Here is a 12672-nt window from a genome sequence, read left to right on the forward strand (position 1 = left end):
AAGACAAGTGGCCCTTTACACCTCATTAACTTGTGTGTGAAGTTTTCACATAAGGGAATTAGACAGGAAACGGGATAAGCGAACCAAAATGTGCTCTGTATCTCTGAGCTGCTTGATTGGACAGAGGACGCTTTTCCAGAGCTAATGAATCTCAGAGGAACGCCCGCATTTTTTATTAAAATAAAACAAAACAAAAAAACCTCACCAACACATAAATAATCTGGTCAGCACATAAGAATACTCACAAGAAAGAGCAGTGATTTTTCCCCCCTCAGAAGACAGCATTTTCTAAACATGCTGAAGGAGGTGTGCAGTCATTTTTCTTGAGAGGCCTGGTATTTTGTTGTTGTGGGTGTTTAGATTTCATATGCATTTTGTATTAGGGGTGGGCGATATAAACGATATACGATAGAAACGATATAAATTTGGCCAACATAGAGATTTTAACTATACCGCTCTATCGCGATAGCGCATGTTGATGACGTCATCAAGCTGTGCCTGTTTTGGTCGAAAGCATCTCAGCGGCTACAACCATTATCATCTGCAAATTATGTTGGGTGACAGTCATAGCAAAGAGGTGAAGCACTTTTGAAATATGGGGAAAGCCAAAAACTGGGCTTCCTCCACTTCCGTAACATTGATTCATTAATGTTGAATTCTCTCGCAGCTGCTCTATTCCCCTGTTGTTGCAGTATATTAATAACTAACCTTGTATTGTGGATGAATAATCTCAGTTGTTCTCCTGACTGAAGTTTGGCCCGTGTATAGCTTCCTGCTGTGCGATTGCATTTGTCCCTGACCACCAGAATCCCTCACGTTAACTTTTATCGAGTGGAAAAAAAGTTGGCGTTCATCCTCCAGCTTCACTGTGCTAATGTTATGCTAACGCTACGTGTCGCTAGCAATCACGTAGCACAACATTATATACCAGGTAGTCCAACTTCAGTAACCCTACAAACGCCACTGCTGTTTAGTTTTCTGTCTTTATTTATGTTGGAAGTGGTAGCAGAGCTGTACGTTTGAATTTTTTCAAAAATCTCTCAGTCAGAACATGGTATGTCATGTTTAGGTGGAAACTAGCGAGCTAACTTCCTGTTAACTTCTAACTCCGTTAAATTTAATAAATTCTGTTTTCATGGATGCCTGGATGTTAAACTTAATTGTTACACCTGGTAAAGCAGCAATGCTGATGATTTAATTAAAGATGAAAGAATTTAGACCGTTTTTAACTCTTAGTGTTCGTTTGACTTTGGGACCTGAAGCTGACGGAGTTTTGGACCCAGATTACTCCGCGAAGCTCCTCACCACGGCAGCCGTAATGCTCTGACAATCCATCCATCAGTGCGGCTTACCAAAGTTGTACTAAAACATTTTTTAACAGATTTCTACACGCCCAAATCGGTTCGAGGTCAGTAAGCACAACCGGAATTCATACATAAGGCACACTCTCGATTTTTGAGAAAATTAAAGGATTTTAAGTGTGCCTTATAGTGTGGAAAATAGGATTTACAGAAGAAAGGAATATATCGCAATATATATCGTTACCGCACATGCTTCAAATTATATCGCGATATGAATTTTAGGCCATATCGCCCAGCCCTATTTTGTATATCTTGTATTTTATGTTCTATTTGTTGCATTTAAAAAAATATGCTTTAAGTTGGCATGGGTGCTAGCTTGGACAGACGATGTACTACAAAGCAAGCTCAAGGCAGTCAGACTTCATTCATCTCAGCTCACTTAACTAAACTTAAAAGCTCAGTCAGATAACTGGTATCACAATGGTGGTAATCGACTTTCTCTGTTAACTCAGACTTTCTGCTTCAGGCTCTGGACATGCTCACATTAAAAGGTGCGCCTGGCACATTATTTGATTCCCCACCCAAGACGACAGCTACACATCGACCTTTGGATTTAAACATTAATATAGGCAGTCAGGTTACTCAGGGTGATCATCCTAATAAATTAGATATCCAAACCACTTTAATATGTCGTCAGATCAAAGGGAAATTTTATTGCTTAAATAGGTATCATTGGTGATAAATAGCCATAAATGTAACTGATCAATTTTCTAATCTAACCTCTGTTAGCTGCTGTTCATGGAGTTGGAGATTAAAGCCAAGCATGAAAACACTCAGTTGGTGATACAGAACATTTGTAAAGTATGTAAATTCCACTGACAATGCAGTATGTGCTGCAGAAACTTTATAGCTGGGCTTCCTTCAGTGGCTTTAGCAAGTCGTAAGTCATACAGGCCAAGAGACAGGCTGGTGACCCCCTGGCAACCTCTGGTTGCGAGGGAAAATGTGTATTCCTGGACTGGTTGGTGAGCTGTTGCTTGGTGTCGCTAGGTGAAACTGCTAAAATCTACTTTCAGTTGCTTTAGTCGCCAGCAGGTTGCCTCAGTGCGTTTTCCTGAATAAGTTGGAAGTTCTAAGCTCCCAGATGGAATTTGGATCTGGAATTGGATCTGGAACAACCCAAGATGGTGCCAGTGAACGTAAACTGTAGTAAAACTGCAAAATTTTTCATCTTTACTGCAACTATTATGGATTTGTGATGTGCTAAATAAGTTATCCACAGAGCACTGACCGGGCTTTGTCGATGCATGTGCTGCAGCTGTGTTTTTAAGCACAAAAAACAAGTATTGTGCTTTACTGCTGGTGATACCTGAATATCATGCAAACTTCCCAGCCTGCCTGCAAACAGTCACCAACTACTTGCTCAACATTAGTAAAACTTGAAAAAGTGGAATGGTTCTTCGATTCTGGTTTGTGTTGGGAAACTGCAGAATCCTGCTCGTGACCAAAAAAAATGGCAAGGAGATTCTCAGTACAGCACTTTGTAGCCAATTTCACCTACCAACTCCTCCAAAACCTCCAGCAACCGCTCACCGAATAGTTGAGGAATACTCACGTTTCAATAGAAACCTGTAGTTGCTAGAGGTCATTACCGATTAGTCTACAGACACGTGTGACTGAGGCTTGCAGCTTAAAAGCTTCATGCTATGAACATTTTTCCTTCCCCAGAGAACACAGAACTTTAAACACACTGTAAATAAAAGAATTATGAAAAGTTCCGATTAGGGCTGGACGATATTATACCGCTCACGGTAATACCGGTAGAATGTTGGGCAACGATAAGAAAATAAAATATCGCAATAGAATATGGGTAAAACGCGCATGCACAGTGCCTTTGTTTTCATGTGCACATGACCGAAAAGCATGGCAGCAACGGAGAATGAGAAGAGGCAAAGCGGATCGTTGAGTGAAACGGATGAACCAGAATTGGTTTGTAAAAATGCAGAAACTTCAGTGGTGTGGAACTGGTTTAGCTTTTGTCTGTCAGATACACAACAAAGCACTATTTTTGGTAGAGCATGCTAGCGGGCCGTCGTTATTACCGTATTTGACGGACTAAGGTGCTCGTAAATGTGGGAGTAATCTGGGTCCAAAACTCTGTCCACTTCAGGTCCCAAAGTCAAACGAACACTGCAGCATCACTAATAGTTAAAAACTGTCTAAATTCTTTCATCTTTAATAAAATGATCAGCATTGCTGCTTTACCAGGTGTAACGATTAAGTTTAACATCCAGGCATCCATGAAAACAGAATTTATTACATTTAACGGAGTTAGAAGTTAGCAGGAAGTTAGCGGAAGTTAGCTCGCTAGTTTCGCTAGTTACCTAAACATGATATAGCATGTTCTGACTGAGAGATTTCTGAAATAATTCAAAAGTACAGCTCTGCTATCACTTCCAACATCAATGAAGACTGAAAACTAAACAGCAGTGACATTTGTAGGGTTACTGAAGTTGGACTAGGTGGTATATAATGATGTGCTACGTGATCGCTAGCGACACAGCTATGTTAGCATAACATAAACAGTAGGGGTGCAACGATACTCGTATCGATATTGAACCGTTCGATACAGTGCTTTCGGTACGCATATGTATCGAACAATACAAAATTTTTAATTTATTTTATCAACTTTCCTTCTGACGATGCTGTCTGTGTTGAGCGCTCAGTGGATCTGCGCTCGACAGTACAGCCTAGGCGGAGTAGTCGAACGCAGATTCACTGAGCGCAGGGCAAGCTAGCGAGACAGAAGCTAAGCTCGTTGCAACATGGCAAATTGAACCTCCCCCACCCTCATTCAGATCTGGCGTTTGGAACTATTTTGGTTTTCATGTGAAGTATGACCCTGAAGGTAAGCGCGTCATGGACTAAAGTAAAACAGTATGTTGGATGTGCCACGCAATGCTCAATTACATGGGTGGGAGCTAGTGTGTTAGCGCAGTTAGCTCGTTAACGTGTTGGCCGTCCAGCCCCATGCACGGGGCGATCCGCGGTAGCTCGTTAACGGAGATTTGCCGTGTTGTGGCGTTAACGTCATTTCAACGAGATTTACGCTGACAGCACTAGTGGGAACACAACGAATATGACTGCACATTTACGCAGACATCATCCTAGTGCAAAGACAAGTGGAAGCAGACAAAAACAACAAGCATGCATGCTAGGGCTGCCACAAACGATTATTTTGATAGTCGACTAGTCACCGATTATTTTTGCGATTAGTCGACTAATCAGATCATCATCCATTGGACGTACAGCTTATTGCACCAGCAGCATCTGCTCTTATATAACTATCATTAGCTTACAGCTTTAAGTGTTTAAGGTATGTGCTAACTAAAAATAAAGACAAGATGATAGTTTATTAAATTTTAATGAAATTTGCAGATTGTTTCGGTGAAGTATAATAAACTCCTTGCTATCTAAAATATAACAGGACACCGGAGTAAATTCTCGAGTGTCTCACATTTCTGATGATCAGCTGTCTGCTTGACGTTTATTCAGCTGTGTAAAAACTATAACTTTAATCTCAGCCAAACCGATTTACTCAGGAACAAATAAAATACTACAAAAAGCCAAACAATAACATTTTTAAGTTATCTAAGTGACTTATATATATTTAACCTGAGTAGCGAAAGACGGCGGTGGGTTTGAAAACAATTTGCCGGGAGTCCGGTGTTCTCACGGCTCTAGTGAGCCTTGCCCCCGGCTAGCTATCGAGCTAGTGGGTAACAGACGTCTCCGAAAACGTCTGAGCGCTTTTGAAAATATGTGGTGTCTTGATAAACTGAGCAGATATTTGAGGTTTACACAGCTACATTCTCACCTGAAAATATGTTAAACGTTTATTTTGTGACCCAGAAAGAATAATAAGAGTAATATTAAAACCAACTACCTGCCGCCATTGTTGGAAACTGAGCTGGGCTGCGCTATGAATTCTGGGACAGAGCTACTTCTTCTTCTTCGGGGTTTAACGGCAGCTGGCATCCTTGTACATGCAGTGCTGCCATCTTCTGTTTCAGTCCGTTATTACACTCTTAAATCCTACTACTTAGTCCTGCGTCTTTTGTGATCTTACAAAGCTTCAAACGACGCGTCGACTATTAAATCAGTCGTCGACGATTCTGATAGTCGACGTAATCGTGACTAGTCGACTAATCGTGGCAGCCCTAATGCATGCTACAAACTTTACCCGAGTCATTTAGACAGCCGTTAGCACATGATTCTCCTTATGGGGACCTGATATGTTTAATATGCTGCTGAGAATATAGCCCAGAAGAAGCGTATAGTATAGCTTTTATTTTGGAAAGAGCCATTTCTCTGTAATGAACTCTCTTTTCCAAAGATGAGTGATTCCTCAATCAGATACAGAGCTCGCAAAATAGCTAGCCCGACGTCCCGGGGCTAGCGATTTTTCCAGTCGGGCTACCAAAATCTATCTCTGCCCTGCCCGTTGGGCTATCGTAGGAAGGAAAAATATATGTCAATGCTTTTGCATTCTTTCAGAAATGTAGCTGGGTAAATTATGTCATTGGCATCGGTGAGCCACTGTCAATATGTGACATATTGAAATTGCGTTTGAATTTGCGCTTGTTTTTTGCTTTCACTTTGCAATCGCGCCAACTGTGTATAGAGAGCGACAGCACTGATTGGTGAGTGATGATAATTTGCGCACCAATTCCTCTGACATCGTCTTATCAATCGTTAGCTTACTATGCAAACATGACAAGTGAACTCTCCCGCAGCAAGCTTAAACATGTGAGAGGTTGATCGCGCAGAGAATCGGTGAGCGTTGTGTGAGTGCGTGTGTAAAAGCAGCAGGATATATATTTTAGTTCTGCTGAGCCAAATAAGACAGGTCAGGGTGAAGAAGTGACAGCCAAAGAAAAGCTTACCACAAAACGGAAAAGTTATGACAAATCAGACTATAAGGCAAAAAGAAAGTGCAGCTTTATGGTTTCATGGACAAAAGAATTTCTGTGGCTGCAATATGACAAGCTAAATAACCAGGGCTGCACATAAGTGGTCCGCAGGTGCGTATTCGCTGTCAAAATAAAAAACGCACACAAGATAAGAAGTTGCAATGCGTGTTTGCGTACATAAGATTTTCAGGAGGAGGACAGACATTTGTTTAGAACTCTTAAAGATGTCAAAGAAGCAAGCTCCTTTAAGCAATTACTTTGGTTTTCCTCCACCTCCAAAGAAATGTCAGAAGGAGTCCGAACCACAAAAGAAGCACGTATTCTCGGAAAAGTAGTTGCAGGAGGTGAGCTGGCGTCAAACAAATGATGAACGCACAGAGATGTGGTGCGGAATGTGCCGTGAAAATTTAATAAATGACAAATTAAAAAGGCATGAACATTTTTTTTTTGTATCGAAAAAATATCGAACTGTGACACCAAAGTATCGAACCGAACCGAACCGTGAATTTTGTGTATCGTTGCACCCCTAATAAACAGTGAAGCTGGAGGATGAATGCTAACTTTTTTTCACTCGATAAAAGTTAACGTGAAGGTTCCTGATGGTTAGGGACAAATGCAGTAGCATGGCAGGATGTTGTAAACGGACCAAACTTCAGTCAGGAGAACAACTGAGAGAATCCATCCACAATATGAGGTTAGTCATTAATATACTGCAACAACATGGGAATAGAGCAGCTGTGATAGAATACAGCATTAATGAATCAATGGTACAGAAGTGGAGGAAGCAAGAAGAATGAGTTGAATAAAGTTTGATTTATCTGACTGCTTTGTTTCGCTTAATGTGCCTTGTAATCCTGTGCACCTTATGGTCCGAAAAATACGTATTTGACTTTTTTTATTTGGCACACTGCAGTTTAATGTTGCAAGGCACCTCTTTTTAACTTTAGTGGATATTATACATGGTTATGCTCAGGATATGTCAGCCCATTTCTACTGGAAATGTCTTTTGGTTAAAGTTTCAGCAAGGAATTTGCATTTGCACTGTTAAATTTTTATATAGCTTTAATGCACATAAAAAACAGCTGCTTGTTTAAGTGAAAATAAATAGATGGGTTTTTTGCGCTAGTAAAGTTGTGGAGTTGTATTTTGTATTTTGTCTCGCATCAATTATATAGTCAGTTATATCGTTATCGCAAATTTTCAAATATATATCGTGTTAAATATTTTTGGTCATATCGCTCTGCTCTAGTTTCGAATTTAGATTTTAGACACAAGTTAACACAGAGATTGACCCACGTAAAAAGAAATACACCTTCATAAATTTAAGCTCGCTAACACATTAATTTTGTTTCGTAGTACAACCCCTCTAATCTCCCTTGTAAAATACCCCTCAACCACATTTCCTGTTTAAATAAAGGCATATCAATAAATATAATGCTTGTTTCTACTGTAGGGAAAAAAATATAATCAGTGCCTTTTAAAAATATACTTTCTCAATGCTGGCACATACTGATTAAGCAAATAAAAATAAAAAAAACCCCATAATATATGCAACACATACAATACAGTACAGTATTGTATAATGTATAAATTTATATGCATAATTTATAAAATGCCTGACAGATTTTCCCATGCTTAGTTGCGGTGGTTTGCAACTTCATCATATCTCAAGATGACTTTTTGGGGAGAACACATACTTTTCAGTGCCTTTGTGGCAACTGTTTAGATAATCCACATACAGTACACAGTAATGATGTGACAGAAGTACCATCAATGTTTTTTATATTTTGGTCATGGTTAAATAACTAAATGGTTAAGATGAAAGCTGTTTGCTGTGTTACTCTCCACTCCATTAGATCCACAGCAGGGAAGTTTTTATCACGCTGGGCACAAACAAACCCTCGGGGCAGGCCACAACACATCTGGACCGACTGTAACACATTAGTCTGAAAAACCTGATTCATTTTGGGTGATCCAGGCAGGGTGACAACACACCGCCTGCATTCCCCCGCTCATTGTTATTCAAATCAGAGGAGACAGCACACAATCAGAGGGGACTCTCGGGAACTCAGCATAGGCAGGCTAAACACACGCACAGACACACACTTGTGGAAAAATAAGTGCCAAAATCCTCTCCTTTCATTCACTCCGGCAAAAGAAACAAACAAACACACGGCACACACGCAGATGGACCTTAAGGGATCGACGCTGGTCCTGCCAGGCTAACGACTGCAGCACACCGGGCACAGGGGGGCAGGACAGGAAAGAGGAGGTCAGATATGAATAAATCATGTCTGTAGACCACACAAGGGATAAACAATCACACCAACCCAAATCAAAAACATCCTGCCAACACCCAGGCCAGAGCAAGCAGAAAAAATTATATCACACATACTAACGCGTGCATACATGTGCCATTCACTGCATCACTAAAACACGCTTTAACACAGAAGGTGTGATCTCTCTGCTCAATTATTGGCACACACAGAAAAAGTAGGACTCCCAACTTGTAATAGGACGGGAAAATTAGCAGGTCAGAGTTCATGTCATTAACCTAGCTATTACTTCAGCAAAAGTGTGCCACTGACACACACGCGTATATCCCCACATTTATCAACGTCTGAGCCAGGCAGACAGGGAGAGCTAATGCAAACTGAAGTCATGATGCCTCACGCTGTAATCAAGAGCATTACAGCTCCTGTAATTACCTCTAAACATTCGTTTCGCTTATAAATCTGTGCCGTATATTTGGGAGGAGTGCCAGATTCTCTCCGATCCCTGAGCCGTCACAGTGACAGAGGCGCAGATGAACTGTCAGGGAAAAAAAATAATGTCTCACTCAGATCTCCCGATATGACAGAGTATTCAACACATTCCTTACATTAAAAGGAGCTCAGTTTAACTTTCAGAAAATCACTGTTAATGACAGTCATGGCTGTTAAGTCAACTATAGTCAGCATTTTGTTGCACATCATGTCTGAGTTTATGTCAACAGCAATGAGACACACTCCTAAACTGCTTTGTTGTAACTAATGCAGCGACCAGAGACCAGTGCATACCCAAGAATTAGTATAATCAGAGCAAAGCTGATTTGAACAAAACAAAGCTACCAGTGCTGGATGAAGGATAATTAGCAAAGTTATGGATATTTGTGATTTGGATTTTTTTATGAGTAACACATGTGAATTTGCTTGTCTAAGCACTTTGTAAAGTATGTTCTTAAGCTGCTATAAATGTATATTAAAAATAATAACAGTACAATAACAACAATAGTAATATTAATGATAACAGCGAAGACTACAAGTAGTAGTATTACTAATAGTAATCACAAGTGTGCAAAAGTCTTGAGCCACCCCTCAATTCTGTATATTTTGCTTCTAAGGAGCCAGACTTTCTTACAATTTTTGCTCTTGAGCAATAGTTCTCCAGCTTTTCTTTGTGAAACTGTCTGATTTTTCACTCATTTTAAGTCCAGTCCTTGTATCTTTTCAGAAGAATATTTTTCATTGTATTATTTTTGGTTTGGTAATCCACTTAACACTGCCCTGTGAATCACGTAACTTATGCACTTAAGGGATGAAAAGTGTCTGCACACAACAGACAACTTAGCAAAGAACCAATTCTAAACTTTATCTTTAGGCAGCGTTAATAGCCATTGTTAAGAGTTAGTAGAAACCTTGGCATCTCTCGTCATGATGTGCAGTGTGTCCTTGAAAAATCTGAGGTAACTGCACAAGTAGCGAGAAAAGACTGCGTTGTAGAATAAAGGTGGTCATACCAAATACTGACTCTCAAACTCTGTATTTTGCGTTTGTATTTCCATGTACGTTTCCACATGTTTAAATAGATGAAAGCACCTATTTCCAATTTTCTTCACAAAATAAACAGAAATTAGGGGTGGCTTAAGCCTTTTGCACAGTACTCTATCACTACCAACACGCCACCTTGTTGAGCAAAACTTCCATATAAAGTCAGTTGCCATTTCCCTCGTGCATGGAGCACAGGACAAACCCAAATTAATGAAACTCACTTTTCACGCACAACAGCTTCTCTATTAAAAATAATAATAATAAAAATAAATAAAACAGGGAATCCAACTATCATCTTTGGTTGTATTCTAACTGCAGGCATTTCTCAGCACGCCATCAGCTTCGGATTTGCAGCATTCGTTTTCTAAATTACTGCCATACGTACTCGTATCATTGCCTTGTCTAATGGGAGTTGCAGTCAGTACAGAGCACAACACAAACAACAACAGGAACCGACTGACCGCTTCTTTACCTCCAACTCTTGCAAAGAGGTACCGACATGACGATCAATCCTCTGTGACAGCTCGAGTCAGGTCAGAAGCAGGTTAGAAAAATCCTGGACTAGTTACAAAAACTACAGGCACCACACCTTACTGTCAGAAAAGTAAAAGACTGTTTTCACTACTCTTAAACTTAAAAAAAAAAAAAACCCACATACATACACAAATTAGAAGCAGCAAACGTTCCACCACTATTCACATTTACAGGTTTTACAGGTTATCCATACCCTGTCCCCCCCACCCCCTCATAAAGCTCAGGACCACTCAGCTCATCTTGTCATGACAGGAAAGGGGGGGGGGGGGTCAACTCTTTCCAACCAGCCTGTGCAATTAGCATTGCCTGAAAAGAAACTATTCCCCAAGGACACAGCTGCTCCCGACTTGAGTCAAAACACGCATACTTCAGGCTGCTTACTGCAGATTATGGCTGAATTTCACGAGCCAAAGAAAGCTGCTAATGCACTGCTGTCCTGATGTTTCTGCGCAGCGACACACATGCAACATTAACTTGCATTTTTACAAAGTAGAAACAAGGTGCACAGGGCTAATTTGTATCTATTAATGCTCCTCATTTGACTCATAATAACTCCTGTCCCCACTGTTGACTCTGGCTCTGTCAGTGTAGTGCGCACTTCTCCCTCCCCTCCTTCTTCCCCCAGCGCTGACCCAACAAAGCCTCTCCACAGCCTGACCCAGTAACCTGCATGCCTCCTATCTGCTGGAGGAGACCAGCTATAAGCTCCCATCTGAGCGCTCCGAGGGTGGCAGCATGGTGGAGAGTGCGAGTCAGAAGGAGACAACAGCTCGGCAGCAGAATTTAAGGAGCAATTTGCTCCTGTTTTAAGAAATGTTGCTGTTTTATTCATTTAAAGAACAACAATGCAGGCTTTTTGAATTTAGTTAACAAATAAATGGGGTTGAAATCCCAGAAGCATAAAAATACAGTTATGTGCACATGTGAAAACAAACAAATAAATATGATCACACTTACCCCTTGGCTCCCTTTGAAACATATTGATGGCTCACTTGATAAAGACCCCTAATGAGAAAGAAGAAAATGAGGCTATTGTAGTTGCATATAGGCGTCTTTGGAGAATTATGCAATCTGAATTAGTGCAGTAAATATAATTTATCTTACATTTAAACAGATTAAAGCACAAGTTACACAATCAATAAAGCCTGTGTGCTGTTAATGATCTCCACTGGAGCCAATTATGACACAAACTAGGCTACTTGTCAATTAGATAACTATGCAGAGTGCTGCCTCTCTGCTTTACTTTGAAGCAGCACCAGGAAGGTTTCCCAGCAAACAGCTGAGGGGCTCGTCTTTCCTGACAATCACTGGGTTTAGTTCTGGTATGTTACCCAGCCACGAAGCCAAATGATTCAGTTAGAAGTAACTGTACTGGCCGGAGCCACAACCTCAACACACACTAAATTAAAAGCGCGAGCTAAATAAACGAAGAAAAACAATTTAAGAATAATTAGGTAGCGGAAATTTTTTAGAAAGAAGATAAAAGAGAAACTTTGACGCATGAATTCACACCCAAACACACAAAAAGAAAACAAACAAACCACAAAGGTACCTTGAGGTTCTGGTACGCCTCCAGCGCTCTGATAGCCGTGTCCGTGAGCTTGACATGGTACAGCGTCCTGTTGGGGCTGTTTTTGTTGTTTTTTCCACAGGAGAGCCCGTACTGGTACTCCTGCCTGAGAGAAGCCATCGCTGGCTTTTCTCGCTGCTGTGCAATTAAAGCTGCTTTCCTCTCTCGGCTCAGCGCTCTCCCCGCCGCGTCACGCCGAGGGCGGGGCCTCGCTCGGTGACAATAGCGCCGTGAACTGATGGCTCCGAGCGGTGGCGATACACAGGCTGAATGTGCAAAACTAAACGCTTAATAATTAAATAAAAGCTAAGGGAAAAACGATAATTACCCATTTTACATATGAAGGAAAAAAATGCATGCATGTAAGCAGTGTTGTCAGACTTTTTTGTTGTTTTATTCTGGTTCGTAAAACTATCAATGCCATTTTTAAAGCGTTCTGAGATAAGATGTATTTAAGACAGATCGATTAAATAAAATAGCAACAA

General features: G+C 40.7%; 1 protein-coding gene across 1 annotated transcript in view; it reads right to left on the bottom strand.

Moving 5' to 3' along the window:
- The window catches only part of LOC146393500 (RNA polymerase II elongation factor ELL-like), a 39971-nt gene extending 27622 nt beyond the window's left edge, over positions 1 to 12349 (bottom strand). The window contains exons 1-2 of the mRNA XM_084930072.1: positions 12170 to 12349; positions 11575 to 11622 (exon numbers count right to left, since the gene is read on the bottom strand). Coding sequence (XP_084786198.1) covers positions 11575 to 11622; positions 12170 to 12307 — 186 coding nt within the window. The 5' untranslated portion in view covers positions 12308 to 12349. The remainder of the gene's footprint in view (positions 1 to 11574; positions 11623 to 12169) is intronic.
- Positions 12350 to 12672: the final 323 nt, after the last annotated feature.

This window comes from Perissodus microlepis, chromosome 1 (assembly GCF_051167445.1).
Source record: "Perissodus microlepis isolate ML-2025 ecotype Zambia chromosome 1, ASM5116744v1, whole genome shotgun sequence".
Classification (NCBI taxonomy): Eukaryota; Metazoa; Chordata; class Actinopteri; order Cichliformes; family Cichlidae; genus Perissodus; species Perissodus microlepis.